The 16,674-nt window shown below is 40.6% G+C and overlaps 1 protein-coding gene across 2 annotated transcripts in view; it reads right to left on the bottom strand.

The window, feature by feature from the left end:
* SGK1 (serum/glucocorticoid regulated kinase 1) overlaps window positions 1-14,531 on the bottom strand; it is an 83,492-nt gene extending 68,961 nt beyond the window's left edge. For both annotated transcript variants that reach the window (XM_086482412.1, XM_086482411.1), the window contains exon 1: window positions 14,463-14,531. In XM_086482412.1, the coding sequence (XP_086338538.1) occupies window positions 14,463-14,531 (69 nt within the window). The remainder of the gene's footprint in view (window positions 1-14,462) is intronic.
* Between the last annotated feature and the right edge of the window lie 2,143 nt (window positions 14,532-16,674).

Genomic DNA, 16,674 nt, shown 5'->3' with positions numbered 1-16,674 from the left:
AAGATGAACTAACAAATGTGAAACCCCATCCCATTGCAATTTCATCACCTATAAAACTGCAGCTGCTTTAATTTGTGAAACCAAGCAATTTCTCCTGCACCTGTCAAACCTGCCTGGCATTTCAATAAATTGTTCCATGTGTTGTTTTTGCTTATGTTTTAACACAGGTTGAGAAATATGGTCTTAAAAAGAGCTAAGTACAGACAAAAAGCGGAGTTAATCAGAGTAAAGCCACATTTTCAAACTGCCAGTCATAAACAGTCATTCATATGTATAAAAGAAATAAAAGTTCTTCAGTGAAAAATGTAGTAACAGATGCAAACCAGACACACTCAAGAAGTAAGAAACAAGGGAGGCTTTCTTTCTACTGTTTATATTATTTCCCTTCTTAGCTTACTATTTTTCCAGGGGCATGCTCACACACACAAGAAACATATTGCCCAGCACTTTTATTCCTCGTGGTCTTCACTTTATTACAAGATGATGGCAATAAAGATCTTTCTTTGTTTTAGAAACACAAGCTGAAGTGTAAGTCACCAATACTGACTTATCAGCTTGAGGGCTGGAGTGTCCCACATGTGAAGCTTGTTGGTTTTGGGAAGCCTGTGTCTGAAGCAGCTTGTTTTCAGTCTCTGATTCCACATGCTTGGTTGTGTGTGGGTTTTCTTTTGCCTAATTCTTGCCAAAAAAAATATTCTGAAGTCATTTCGGGTAAAAGCCATTGGAAGCTAACGCATCTTTCCTCTGAGCAAGCCAACATTTTGGGGGGTTCTAGGTTGATGTGGTTAAACAATAACTATGATATCAGAGAGAAGTATCTACTGTTGAAAATACCCTGCAGGTAGGAGGATCTACATGATTTCCATTTGGTATGTAAAACTTTTTATAATAGGGCTCCGACTCACCAATATAAATTACTGTGTCAAACAATAAGTGAAATAGAGAAAGAGGTAGCACTTTGCTTACCTCCTTCATTTAAAGCAAACAGAAATTGAAGAAGGGAAGTAGAAGGAGGAAATGCCTGAGACAGACAAGTTAGCCAGGTTTTTAAATGGACTGAATAGTTTTTCTAGTAATGTGACCATGAAATAAGGGAAATCAAACCACAGCCTAATGTTGCAGACTTGGCCAGTGACTCCTTTGCTAAAGACAACATTTTCAAAAGCAGCAAATGCACGAAACTAACAGCTCCCTGCAGTCCCTGCGACTCGTTCCACTCACCGGCAGTGCGGAGAGCCAGGGCGCATGGCACATCTGCCTTCAACTAACCTGCTAGGGCAAGGACACTAATGTTTAGGTGGCACACCTACGCTGGAGAAACCAAACATCAGTGTCTGGATCCCGTATTAATGCATAGATCTGCAACGGTATTTGGGTGAAGAAGCTGCTGGGGTTTTCCAAAGGTCACACAAGTTCCTCCAAGAGCTTCATAAAGTGCAGCACTAGACTGGGCTCTCCACCAGCTTGTGATGGAGAAGAAGCAATCTCTCCTTTCACCTCTGTATGGTCCTATTCAGTGCACAGGCTACTGAATGGGGAAGGTCCAGATGGCTTAGGCCTTGGAGAGAAAGAAAGAAGTACAATGATCAGAAGAAATTTGTTGAAAAGAAGAAGACTTATTTACATACTTAACTTCTGGAGGACTGCCAGCATGATTGGAACTATACAGAAAGAGAACCTCATCAGGCTTTTCTCATATCTAATTACAGCTCTTTCAAGCTTAGAATATATTGAATAATTGGGGGATGGAATGAACAATCTTAGAGTAGCTCTGACCTTTTTTCCTTTCAGCATTTCTTAATTAATCTTAAATAGAGAAGGAAAGAATTTATTTAGTCCAGGCAAGATATCCCAGAGCAGTCACCTTTGCTCCCTCAGCACTGTACTCAGAAGTGCAGCACAAAAGAAGAGCCATAAAAATTAAACTCTTGAATCTGAAATGAGACCTGTTCCTCTCACAGGGGTCTGGTGGAGGGTATGCATGGAAACCGCGGGCTTAGGAAGGGATGGTCACTAATGGACGCTTCTGACAATGTGAATCAAATCTCACAGTCTCCTTATCAAAAACATGGATCTCCAGTTCCTCCAAGTGCGTGATAACTCCCAGTAGTATGCAGTGGGGAGACACTGTCAAACTGAAATGCAGGAGCTAAAAGACAAGTGCCAGGGCCAGGGTAATGAATGGAGACTCTAAGTCGCCTCCTGAGGACTGTGTTGCTTCTTGCCTGTCAATCTCTCCAAGGAGCTTGGTGGTGTCAGGGCTAAGAGATGATTTTTTCTGACATGTTGCATGAAATATTATACCTAAGACAACCATAAAAAAAGGAATTTTAAGAGAGGCTTATGCATCCCTTTTTCTTTTAGTCAGGCGGTGATGTAGCACAGAACTTGTCTGTCCACAGCATCTTCTGTGGGAATATGGGCTTGTTCAAATAAAAACCGAGACCTGGTGTAGCAATGCTTATGGTGTGGCATCAAAACTCACCCTGTTTTATGGGGCAGGAAGATAAGTGATGATAAAACTATGTATGCCTATACACATACACATGTATGTATGCTGTATGTTAGCATGTATGTACATATACTGTTAGGTCTAGATCTGAGGCCTCTTTGGAAAATTCAGTGAGTTGTTTTTTTATCTGGAAATATTTTGGAAAGCTCAGAAAAAAAATCTTCAAGACTAATTGGGGAACTTCAGTAGAACAACACTGAGGATGCTATTCAGTTGCCTTGACAGGACTCAAAAGATAGGCCTATGTCAAATCTAGCAGACCTGTTCCCGGTCTTCTCACATACTTTGACTGAACTGCAGGTCAGTGCATGAGGATTTATAATGGGGTCTGTCCTTTTTTAAAAAATGGCATGTGCACAAATTCCACTTTCTCTGCATGATTGTTCTAAAATGGACAAAACTTTCAGCCAAGGGTGAATGAGGGAGCAGGTAGCTTGCATTCCCTATATACACTTAGGCAGGTGATGGCCAGAGATGCTGCACCTCAATGCAGCCAAGGATTTGGTTGCAGTGATTACAGGCAGAAGACACATCCATGTATTGCCCTGGTGCCAGGACAGCAGGAAGGTCTTTTCTACCCTACCGCACAGAGGCGTGTTCTGCAAAATCCATTTGTTTGAGGAACCTAGTTGTTTCATTTGAAGCAGATCCAGGAAGGTTGAACCACAACAGAATAAAAAATTTGACAGAGAAGTGATTGCTGAAATATGAGATATGGATAGATCAAAAGCCCTGTTTTTAGAGAGGCAATGGGAATACTGGCATTGTTTGGTTCTCTGAAACCAAAGCCTTTAAAGCAGTAAAGACAAAGCTGGCTAAACCACATGCCCACCTTGCCTTACTCAATGTGGAAGGGAGTACAGTTACTCCATGTCAGATCTTGTGAGTGCGGTGAGCAATGACCTTCGCCTCTGGCTGAAGGCTGCATAAAGATGGATGCATATCCATAGAACTGCTGAGCATTGAGGAGCATTTATGTTCATCTATTTTTTGAGTTCAAGAGGGAGTTCAAGATCAGCCATGACTAGTTACATAAAAAGGCTTGGTTATTAATTAGCTTTGTCTATGCTTTTCCTAGACGAACAAGAAATCAGGCTGAAGTCAGTTATATCACTGTAGAAAGGGACGGGGTGTTCAAAGAGCAAGAGAGATGACAACATGGGACCAGGATGCAAACTGAACACACAGCTTGGGGGCACAGCGGACATGCTTTTCATCACGCCTCCAGTCTATTGGCATAAGAAGAAAAGGCCATGCTACTGAGCTAAAAATTTCTTTGGTTTGGGGCCCTGGGGTTGAATGTGAGCTGAAATACCTGAACAGATCTCTGAAGGTACTTCTGGCAGAGGGATTAGATAATGCCTGTTGCTTCCCTCTGGTCCATGTGTGCCCTGAACTAGTTGGTACTTTGGAATGATTGGTTCTGTATCACAGCTGAGCTTGCTCACCAGAGCCAGTTCAGACCAAGATAATTGTACCTGGGCATTTTAGGCACATAAACAGACATGCCTTGCTTCTTTCCCAGTTGATGTGCAATAGGGTGAGGTCCTGGCTACGTGATCAGGAAGCAAGTTTGCTGTAACACATAGCAGAATGAAGGATTCTGCTTTTAAAAAATAGTTAGGAAAACATTTCAGCATTTCTTCTTGATCACATTATGTGGGTGATAATCCTAAGCATCTGATCAGATGATAAAGATCCTGAGAATCTGATACATTTTTTTTTGATTTTACGGACCTTTTTTCCAAAAAGAACCAAGACTCATTTGAGTGAACATATATCCTTGCCGATCATGGAGATACCACTTTATTTGAGGGGCAGAGACGACATTTTGAGCACTGTGCTCTGAATTATTATCACCATAATTGCACTTATTATTAAAATAATCTACATAACCTTTAATTTCAAGGATTCTTACAGGGGAACAATAGAAAGCAATTTTACAAGAGTTCAAACAAGAAATGAATCACAGTTTGTAATCATTAGTGGCAGGTTGTAAGTTCCTAATACTGGGCATTCACCCAACTACATTGATTCAGCAGCAGCATAGACTTTAACTTTATTATAGGTTTTTATATCACAGGCTGTCCTCCTTCAACATTACTTTCCATTATCTTCTCTTAAGACGCCTTTTCTTATAGCTCTTCTTTGCGTCACAGCCTAGCAGTTAGTCAAAAAGATTTTACATAGAGGATTCCCACAGTGATTTTGTTCCCATAGCATAGAGGTTTTGTCCACCACTCCAAACAGAAAAGTCAATGTTACAATGACTGTTCTTGTAAGGAGCGCTGCTTTAAGTTGACCTTTTAGGAATGAGGGGTTCAAAGTTTTGCGTGAATCAGAGTGTGTCAAACAATGATGATGTGCTTCAAAATGTCATTAATTTTAAAGCCAGAAATAAATTATCATTAATCAAATTCCAACCTACTTACAGCTAAGCTGTTAAAGTTTAACAGTGTTTCATTAGATAAATGCAGGGGGATCTTTTAGGAAAACAAAAGATACTGAAAGGACTATATGTTTTTTCAGTGATCTGTAATTACTTAAAATGGAAAGAATTTCAAGCCATTTTAGTGACCTATTCTTGGGTGAAATTTTTTGCAATACATCTACAAATTTTATTGCTGACCTCCAGTTCAAGCATTGGGCTTAATAACCCTTTTTACTTATTTCTGCTATACACTTGAAGACCTTTAACTGCCTGAGTAAAAAGCAAACGTAGGAACTGACTGAGGCAAGACAGTCTAGCAAATATCTAATAAAAACAGAGCAGGAAATAAAATAAAAGATATCTTTCCCATCTGTAGTTGCAAAAAAACCCAATCTCTCCAAATCAGCCATGTAAAAACAATTTTGATAGCAACAATAGCCAGTGATTTTCACTATATTATTTATGTTCACTAAGCCTCAACTGAGATTTGAACCTGACTTATTTAGGCGGTGTAGAAACTCAGTCTCTTTTTCTCTACCCCAAAGAGCTTGCAATCTAGACAGCTGGCCAAAGGATGCCTGTTGGGATAGCTGAGGTGGCTTCCCAGGGTCAAACACAACACCAGAGTCAGAGTTGCAACAGGAAGTCTGTTCTCCTGAGTACTCCTTTAGCATCTAGTGTTGGTGCGAGGTAGTCCCTTAAAAACGACACCCAAAAAGTTCCCAGCCCACGGGGATGCTGGAAAATGCTGCTGCGGGTAGATGAGAGTGGAGCCCTTCTGTAATGTGGACTGCAGGGGCATGTTCCAGCCCCATATCACATCTGCAGGTAGCTGGCAGTGGGGCAGCAGACACAGGGTTCTCCCTCCTCCTTTTAGGGTAGACTTTAAATGTTTTGAGGAAAGCCACCTAACTGGCAGGCACTTTCACCATGTGTAGCTCTCCGGATCTTTTCAGAAGACAACTGAATCCCCACTGCATGCTTTGTACAGTGTACAAGTAGATATGGCCCTGAAAAGCACAAGCAAGTAGGTTATTGGCATCTGAACAAGTGGCCCCTTGGCTACTGAGCTGCAGAATCTGACTACATGCATGGCTCCTCATTCATGGGAACTGGGAAGTAAAATAGGTTACTGATGGTGCTGGGCCACCTCAAATGAATGTCTGCCCATACCTACAGTAAAAAGAGGCAGCCCCTGCACTGTGCACAGCTCACCATCTGTGCTTCTGATGTTGTGCACAAGTTTGCATATTCAAGGGGTTGCCTGTGGGAGACACACGAGCAGTGAAATAAGCACTGGGTTACGGAGCACAGCAGACTCCAGTCTCAGGCTGTCACCTCTTCAGCCATTTCCTGGTGAGCTGCAGTATAGGAACAGGCTTTGGCCGTGCTGGAAGACACTCATAGTACAAACATGCCCCTTGGCCCTCTTAACTTTGTAGGGCAGGCAAAATCTCTGTTTGTCATACTTTTTTCTTCAGCAAATTCTTAATGAGCTGCGTATACTGGAAATAATAGCTTTTGAAGCTTAACACAGTATCTAGCATCTTCTAGTGACACTGCCATGTGAGCAAGACCATGTCAGGTACTTCTGACCATTTGAAAAAAAAAAAACAACATTGTTTTGGTGCTTGTGTCATTAAGCAGCTCAAAACTCCCTAATAACTTCCAGCCACAGCAAACCTTAGCAGATGTTTGTTTGCTGCTGTTCAAGAAACTGAAATATCTTCTTTTTTAATTAGTGAGGGAAAGTTGCAGTGAGGGTCAGGAAAAGAATAACTTCTGTCTTATATAATAACTTGTCTATCCGACTCAGTTACCTATTTTCTTTTTGTCCACTTATCTGTGAGATGGGAATGATTTTTCTACCTCATCAGGATATTTTGAGACTTGGTTAATTGCTTGTAAGCTGATTTGGAAACCTGTCAGTGCAGAGTTTTCAATAAACATTAAAATTTATTGGTCTCGGAGCTATTAATTGTTTTCTTACTCTCAAAATTTAATCATCTTGCTGTAAAAGTAACTGTTGTAAATAACAACCACTAACAATTATTTTGTGATACATGGTATTTAGAAAAAAACTTCTGTATTATTGATTTGATTTTGCAAGCCTCTTGTGGTTTTAGATCTTGCTTGTTTTTCCACTGCTTTAGCATCTCTGTTTACATGTTTTTCTGCAGAGATGGTTGTACTCCTTCCATTTTCTCCTTCTCTAAATCAGCCAATTTGTTACAAGGATATAAGATTTCCCCTTGCTTTCAGTTCTCTGATTCCTTTCTCCACGGACACCACCCTTGACCTCCCCTGAGCTTGTAACCCTCATCAAAACCATGTCTTTAATTAGCAGATAGGGTAACATATACACTGAGTTACTCTAAATTCTTAGTCCTTCCCAGGCCCTGCAGATCATATTTGTCACTCTCTCCATTTGGCGGAGGAATCACATTGATTTTTCATCAGACACAGCTGTCTGTTTCTCAGTATCTCAGTTTGCACCACCTCTTCCCATACAGCCAAGGGTGTCCAAAACACTTTGTGCTTTTCTTCTTGCTGGCAGTTTCTTGTATCACGATGTCTTTTAACAATTTGGATGTTCAGACTGAGGGTAAATGATACTGAGGCTGATGAGCTGAGTTATGATAGCAGTGACATCATTGTGTTCAGGGTAGGATTGCTCTAAGAATTTAAGTCCAGACTCTGTGATCTTTAAAACAGTGTTAATTTTCACTTGGCAGAAGACTCAGAGATCTCATGGCTGGCCTTTCCCCAAACAGAAGCCATGCTCAACTCTGAAGGCATGTAATGAAGAGAGACCAAAGCACTATTCAGTCTCAAGCAATATCTAATCTGATCTTGAAAGGAATGAACCAGAGCAGTCTCTCAAAGGAAATTCCTGCCCATTGCTATTTCATTACTGATTGTGGACAATGAGGACCTGAAAGTGGTAGAACAGCTGTGAGTGATTCTGGAAAAATCCAATCACATTATGAAATTTAAAAAAGAAATCTATTTCTCAGAAGGATTCAGCTGAGATAGCAAGTAAGTCTTAAAATGAATTCTGTGGTCTGCATTTTCCAGGAGGAGAGTGATATACTGATGGGAGAAAAAGCCTTGTGGTGCTATGTGTACAGAAACAAAACTTACCACATCTGAAGAGAGAGCAAATTTTGGAGAGTTCAATAGAAAATGAGATAACACGCAACATGCATTTACCAGTATGCCAAACTTGCCTAATGTCTTCCTTTGATGAGGCAAATGTGAATAATCTAATCCATATTGTCTTTGGTAACTCAGTAAAACAGTGATAACACACGGGAATTAATCAGTTAAAATGGGAAGTAAGAGCACTCTTACAAAAATAATTATGAGAGAAAGAAACCAGCTAAAAGTGTATTGACAAGAGGAAGGTTTAGTACTGGACTTGGGTTTGGTACAGAACCTAGGCTCGTGCTCATAAAATTTGCCAGTGACACACAGGAGACATGCTCAGCAAAAGAGGACCTGAGTGGGAGGAGCAGAGTGGGATGGAGATTAGAAGTGTGGACTCCATGAGTAAGAACAGTGAAAGAGGAATATATGAATGCTTTGATAACACCAAGGACATCTCTAGGCCAGCAGATGTGACAGCTGCCTTTGTCTGCTAGGGTGATTGGGGAATGGAAAGTCTGTCCTAAAAGAAGTTGACTTATTTAGACTAGCCAAACACAGCTGAGAGAAAAAAATGGCTACTCTCTGTAAATGTGCCAGTAGTTGTACATATAGGAGAAGGGCAAGAGTTATTTAAGTTGTTGCTTCACGTTGGTACAAAAGCAAATGGGAACAAATCGGTCATGTGTAAAACTAGGCTGAAAATGAGAACAGGATTTCTAAATTTTCAAGCAGGCTCATTTTCCCAAAAGTGAAAGAGACCTGAGCAATCTCAAGCAGTGGTTTGACAAATTTCTGGTAGGAATCATGAGGCATGGTTAGGAGAAGATATCAAGCTTAAAGAGTCTGGACGTGCCTTCTAGTCTTACATTTTTATTAAGGAGAAAGGAAGAAGTTAGGGAAGGGAGAAAGGAATAAGAAGATTTTCCTCTCTCTTGCTCTTTTTTCTTTCTTTCCTTTTCTCTCATTCTGCCATAATTTCTCCACCCTTCCTTATTTGTTTTCTTTTTTATTCATTTTAGTCCAAACTCTGAAGTTTTAACAATAGTCTCATATTTTAGGTTTGAACAAGGGACTCACAGACATTGCCAGTTTTGCCTCATGAATCTTTTTCTGTATACTAGCTAAGAAGCAAAATACTAGCAGTGATCTCAACCAAAGCATACCTTGGTTTAATCAGAAGACATAGGCAAACAAAATTCTTTATGGAAAACCAGTACTCGGGCCTTACACAGTTTCTCATCAGTTCTTGTATTTTGTCTCTTGTGTTTAATTAATAGGCTTTTTTGGAAAGGGAGTGGTAGACAGCAGGTAAGAAAATTATTGGTCAGCTCAATGAGTGTCTGTAGCATGTTTGAAGCCTGACTGAGATATAGGACCACCTTCATCTTAGTTATATTAAAGCACCATGTCAGTTGTGGTCTGCAAGTTATAGTCTGATAAAGGCATTTGGGGTTGTGCTGGGCAATGTTGAGTGCTTACAGCTTTGGCTGATGTCAAGAAGAACCACGGATGCTCAGCGCCTCTCCACACAGAAGTGGGATGAGAAAGAAGTTTCTACTGCAGCAAACCTCTGTCTCACTTGCAGTCATCCAGGATCCGTGTCTCTGGAAATCAACTTTAAAATTTGTCTACTTTTGTGACATTGGCCCAAGCAGCTAAGAAAAGCTGCAGTCATACCGTATAAAGCTGGTATTTTATTAAGGTACAGTCAGCTTCGGCTGTCACTTCTTTTTTTCTAGGTAAGTTCCAAATGACCCTAAAAAAAAGGTAACTCCAGTCCTGAAATGGTCTTCTAGACCTGTAAAAGTGGCAGAGCAGAGAGCAACCCCCCCAGCACAATCTACCAGAGGGAACATAATCTGTAGGAGGTCAGATGGAAGTACTGATTTCAAGGGCTTTCTGTATCACTAAATTACTGTAATCCTAAAAATGGTATTCAGGTAATTCTGCAGTCCCCTCAGCCACTCATTGCCTTGAGCTCTAATGCAGCCTGAGCTGTCATCTTCATGCATGATGATGTTTATGAGATAGCCTCTTCAGCTTGTATATGCAGAAAGCTGCTGGTATGTAGTGCCATAAAGTATCAATGTAGAAAGGAGAAGGGCATGGTTTCCACAAACTATGTATTTGGAAAAAGTGCATAGAAACAAAGAGGGATTTTCTCTTCCTACTTGCGCATTCCTTTAGCTTGACCTAAATTGCTAATTAATGTAAATTTTCTCAGTGAAAAAGGATTATGGATATTCTTTCCATTATCGGGTTTCAGACTAGCAAATCCTTAATCCCTGCAATAAACTTCCTCTCTGAGACATGCCCTGTTTCTTTTTTTTTCCCTTTTATGGAAGACAGCTATTTCTTTTCCCATTTATCAGACGTTTATCTTCTTCACATTCTGAATAAATTTGTATTTGGTCTTAGTCCAGACCTGAGAGGATAATGAATTTCCATGTTTACTGAGGTTACCATATCATTAGCCAGTGTTTAAGTGGCACAGGGAGTTCATCATTCATCCTGCTTTAACCATGTTGGTTGTGTTGTGATATATGACATGGTATGTTATTTCAAGATGAGGGAGGGCATATATTGCAAAATGTTATCCTGAAGTCTTTATAAGGGAGGCAAATGCAGCACAAGAAGGCGATGCAAACACCACAAACCCCCACTTCCCAAAACCATCTGGCAGGGATGGGAGTAGGTGACAACGAAAGGTCCCAGTGCTCTGGGATATCCTGTTTGCCGAACAGCTACAGGTTTATCACCTTCAGTGATCTTTTGAATAGGTACATTTCAGTTCTGTGGGTGTTCCTGCACAGCTCTGAAGGATAAGACCTGTAAGCCCCTCACAACAGAGGGATGAGACTTCCATCAATTAACAAAACCTTTTAATTGAACTTTGGGAAAGACAAAATGGTGCTAGTATATGAAAAAGCATGATTTCCTGGCCTTTTGTAACCAAACGAAGTCAATGGCCTATTTATATTGGTATCCAGTATGTAACATCAGTGAACAGAGAAAGGGATGGTAAAAAACCAAAGGCAATTATGTGCTATGAGATGATAACGTCTTTTAATCTCCCATCCTTGTCAGAATGTGATCCTTTCACGCCATGACTTAAGATTATGTGAACAACAGATTTTATAATTTATCTTCATTGGAGTGACTTCAAATTCCCTTCTTGTGCCTATGTATTTCCCATTTTCTTCTCTCCATTTCTCTTTTTATATTTCTATGTCATTGTTAATTAAAAAAAACAGTATTTAATTATTAAAATATCATCCTGATCCCAGATGCAATTAGTTGTTACACCTCTTGCAATAAAAAAAGACAGGCATTGTAAATAATTTTGTTTTCTTTCAAACTATGCAGGTTTTAAGTGGATGAAGTCTCTATCTCTTTGTTCCAACCCTGCCAGCAGTGAGTGCTACAGGGCACTCCGTAACACCAATAGTTTATGTTTTCTCTTTTATTTCAATTAAGTGTGCTGCCTTTTAATTTCAGCCTTTCCTTCCTGTTCTCTGACCTCCGGACGTGATTAGCCCATACCCTGAATCATCTGACACAGCAGGCAGCATCCCAGAGGGTCAGTGCTTTGTCATCAGAGAATAAGCCAGGCTTAAAAAAAAATCTGGTCCTCAAATTCAAGTCAGTGTTTGAATGCACTTTCAGCCTAGCCTAAATCCACAGAGCTCTGCCAGTCCTTTCTGCACTCTTGGCCAGAGCAACAAAGAGGATTGCAATTTAATGAAAACATAAGGCTGAATGGAAAACGAAAACAATGAAGATACATCTGGTACTTTCTTCCAACAAAATCTAACCGAGTTGAAAAAATAGCAGCGTTTCCTGAAATTTGGGGTGTCAATCAATCTAATCTAGATTGATACAGATTTTTTAGAGCTAGACTTGAAAAGCACCTGTGCTAGAAATGTGACCTTTTTGCGGAGACAGACACAGTGATTTTAAACCGGATGTTTCTCTGAGTCCCATCCCTTGTTTCATCACAAACACTGTTGGTGATCTGGGAGAACCCTATGCAGTACCTGAACAGCAAACCTCCTCTGGGTTTCAGTCACCTGTCAGTAAAGTAGCAATACCTCACCCTGCAGTCAGGTCTGCTAGGCTCCTCAGGGCAAGAGCTGCCTCTCACTATGAATGTAGGATGCATCCAATAGGTTGCTGGTGTTCATTATTGTGTGCTGGTGCTGTGGTGGTGCAAACTGTCAAACAACATCACACACAAAACTCAAATCAAGAAACCTAGCAGCTGTGCTTCTGTACGCACAGGATTTTGGTGGTTGTTCAGCCAGAGCGTCCAGTTCATTGGTAGGGAACCAAACTGACTGTCTTTAGCCGTCTTTCCCCATCCACCCAGTAGTTAAATGCAGCATGACACCAGTCCAGCAAATGCAAGATAAATTGCTGATAGCCAGCAACACATTATGAACATACAGTTTTTATTGTTTGTACATGTTTCAAGCACTGCTTTAGGAACAATGTAGTTAATGTTTGAATGCAGGGGATTTTCTGGGAGGAAGATAATGGGGATAAGAGAAGTATTAATGAAGATACATATTTATTGACAGAAATGTATAGAGAGGGAATTTCCTTCCTTTGTGTCTCTACGTTGGTTATACTGATTTCATCTGTCTTCATCACAACAGCAAAAAGGCAACATCTGGCAAAATGAAAACCCCCAGAAAATAAAAACGGCTATTTGTCCTGATCCACTGTCCAGGACTGTATCACTATGCCAGTTTCTTCAAATATGACTACAATTAACCATCTTTTCCAATGACAAATTCAGTGGTCATCAGTATAGCTCTGAAAAAGAACTATTTTCCCTGCTTCCAGAACAAAATGATGTAGAGTCTTCCAGTGATAACTTGTCTTAGCTTTAAACAGAGATAGAAGACAATTGCCAATAATTAACCTCATACAGGAACTGCAAGCTGTTTTGTTTCCTCTTTAGGAATACATTCGTATTAAAACCTTTAAGCAATTTTGAAAAACAGAGAAACCTTTCTGGTGAGCTGAATATCAAACATACACATGCCAATAGTAATATACTTAAATGAGAAGCAGCGTGGGACGAGAACTATTTTTGTGGGCTGAATTTATGTGGTGTTTGGGCTGTCTATCCGGGGCTTCCACAAATCACCTTGGGAGCAATGAATGTCAGCAAACCGCACTTTTTTCCTTCAAGTGACCCTGCTAGTATTTTCCAGGTCTGCCCTCAAGTCTAGCATCTCAGTGCCTGAAAGTATTTGACCCTGTCTTTCAATTTAGTGACCGGTGTAGGCTTCATTTTCTTTGCCTGAAGGGTTAAATGGACTGACCATATTTTTGGCATAACAAAGAGAAAGAATGAATGGGGATGAATGAATGAATGAATGAACTAACTAGTGAATGGAGCAGCTTATCTGCTCCTACTCCAGTCTGTTTAAAGAGAGGGTTGTCGTTTTAATCATTCAGGAAATCCTTTCCATTGGGGAGTCCCTGCTACCAATCTTTCTGATGCTTTGCCTCTCCTCTCTGGGTCTACCCAGACATACTCAGAATACCTGTCCTACTGCCTCATGGAAATTACTTTGTTACTGAAATTAAATAGGGACTGTGCAGCACCGTCACTATAAAAGAGTCAAAGAAACAGAAAGGACTTAACTAAAGTGATGAGGTGGAGTGTTGCACTTACGTTTTCTTAAGGAAATCAGAAGTCAAATATAATGCATAGCAGGTCTTTTCTAAATCCTGACATATCTGCCTAAAAGAATATAAAAGAAAACCAAATCCAGGTGTACCTCAGTCTTATTCTTTTCTCCTCCATTAATTGTGATTACAGGCTAATTACAAGCTACGAAATATTTTGCTGAGCTCACAAACACCCCTTTGTTCTCTTTTTCCCCCCTCTGTGAGGTGATGAATGGAGGTGGGTAATGCTGCACTTCAGGCAAGTGAATGAAAGGTGTGGAGGGACTCATACCCCTAGGTGGATGTGGAGGAGGAAGTCAGAGACAAGCTGCAACAACCCTCCACTCTGCTTTGGAGTGTATTATGCCAGTCCGATTAGCTGGTTGTATTGCGTCAAGCCCTGTGGTCAGCTGTGATTGAGATATACATTCCACAGCAAAGACTGCTGATGTAATGCCTTTCAGTCTCCCCATCCCCGACCCCCCTCCCCAGCTCCCCTTCGCCTATGGTGCTATTGCCTTTGGTGTTCGGTAGAACTGCCCATGTCAGAGGCTCATTACAGTAGGATAGTGGAATTAAAACACCTTCCTTCTTCAATGACTTTGTCTCTGCTCTATCATATTAACAAATACAGCAACAACAAAAAAAAGAAAGTGAAAAGAAAGAATTAAAGGAAAATCTTACCCTCTTTTTAAAAAACTGAAAGGCTGAGCACTTCTTGACTGGAAATCCATTCATGTCTTTGTTGACCATTGTCCACAGTGAAGGGTATACAGTGATAGATCCAGTGTGGCACTTGCTTAGTGCATCTGTTTTCTTCTGTATCCCTTCAGTTAATGAAGACAGAGCAGCACGGGAGACTCACTGGCACGGCTCGGGCAGCTGTCCTTTACACATTCATCCTGCTGCACCAGCTACTGCAGCACCAGCAGCAAGGAGCAGCCTTTTCCAGCTTTCAGATGCAGCACACTATTAGCTTCTTAAAAACATCCCCTAAATACACACACTCCTATAAAACCCTGTGACAGCTTTCATATCACAGGCAGCTGATCTCAGGCTAAGTGGGTCTCACACAAACCCAGGTTCTTCCATCCTGTGGGTGCTCTGGTACCTCACGCTATATAAGCAGCGAGGCTACTGTGCTTAATTTGCTATTCTTCTTCTTCAGGTGGTGTGATTCACCGCTGTTTGAGATGAGAGCTCGTTTTGATCGTGCAAATTCTAGTGGGAGCTGCAGTTCGGTAACAGCAGAGAGAGAGAGAGAGAGAGAGAGAGAGAGAGAGAGAGAGAGAGAGAGAGAGAGAGAGATGCACAGCAGAGCAGCCGAACACAAATAACCATACAAATGATAGGAGGAAGGCTCAGAAAAAGAAGTGCTGAAAGGCAATATGTTTCCCTTGGGAGAGTGACAGGGATAGCTCCTGTTTTATATGTGGACACTCTTTGAGTAAAAAGAAAAGAGACACGGGTCAATTAAAAAAAATTGTTTTTCTCACGTTGCTCTCCTTGAAATGACTTAGACAGTGGTACTTTGGAAAAAAGCCCATCCAATGATCAATGCAACACTGGGTTATGTGACAGGACGTGTTGTAGACAGAGAAGCACTGGAGCTTCATTGTGAAGTTCAATGAGCTTAAAGGAAACCAGCAGCTCCTAATAAAGTACATTTGCCACATGTGAGGCAGATAAATGTAAAGCAAGCAGACATAGACAAATGTGTTCAGATATTTCCATAGAAACATAAATATATAGCTTTTAAAACCAGAAGGGCTATTTCATCACAGAAAAATAGGGCTGAAAGGGATCCTGAAAGGACACCTTTTTTAACCTGCTTTTTATTAAATTCAACTGAGTTAAATTTCATCAAGTCCAGTGAATCCAATAACATGTGTTTAACTAAACTGTAAAATATCTTTTAATTAAGCTATTATTTTCCAGCAAGGTCTGGAAAATAAAATAGAGACTTCATCACTTCCTCTCACCCTGTGTTCCAGGTTAATAAGCCTCAGTTTCAAGAAAGGACCTTATTTCTAATATTGGTCTGGCTTCTGGTTCTAGCCATAGCTTCCTGTCCATCCTTTCTCTATGAGATTTGCCAGCCCTGTAGTACAAAGTACGTTTGACGATACTGGTCTACTGTAAACCAGTTACTTCTCAGGCATCTCTGTGGTTAGGTAAACAGACTGAGCATTTTCAGTGGAAGCCATTTTCATTAGTCCTTGAAGATATTCTGTTACTCTTCGCTGTCCCTTTCATCCCCCTCCTTGAAAAATAAGAGCACCTGCATTGTATATCCTACCCCAACACAGGTTTCTCCTTATTGCATGTAGAGGTGAAACTGTGAACTTACACTTACCACTACATCTATTCCTCAGAGCATCCCGCTGGTCTTCTGACCCATGCACCTCACTGAGACCCCATGTCAAGGCGCTTGTAGGCTATGATCTTTTTTCAAGTCAGTAACATGTATTTCCCCACTTTGTACCTCTAGGCTTCATTAACTTTTTGTAAACAACATAATTTGGCTGCACTCATACTAGACTTGGAATTTAAGGGAACAACTCTCTTAGTAAATGTCATGTTATTAATTCAAAACCTCCTTTTTTTTTTTTTTCCTTTCCTTTCCTTTCCTTTCCTTTCCTTTCCTTTCCTTTCCTTTCCTTTCCTTTCCTTTCCTTTCCTTTCCTTTCCTTTCCTTTCCTTTCCTTTCCTTTCCTTTCCTTTCCTTTCCTTTCCTTTCCTTTCCTTTCCTTTCCTTTCCTTTCCTTTCCTTTCCTTTCCTTTCCTTTCCTTTCCTTTCCTTTCCTTTCCTTTCCTTTCCTTTCCTTTCCTTTCCTTTCCTTTCCTTTCCTTTCCTTTCCTTTCCTTTCCTTTCCTTTCCTTTCCTTTCCTTTCC

This window comes from Leptosomus discolor, chromosome 2 (genome assembly GCF_034619465.1).
Source record: "Leptosomus discolor isolate bLepDis1 chromosome 2, bLepDis1.hap2, whole genome shotgun sequence".
Classification (NCBI taxonomy): domain Eukaryota; kingdom Metazoa; phylum Chordata; class Aves; order Leptosomiformes; family Leptosomidae; genus Leptosomus; species Leptosomus discolor.
This window is presented reverse-complemented; position numbering and strand designations above follow the sequence as displayed.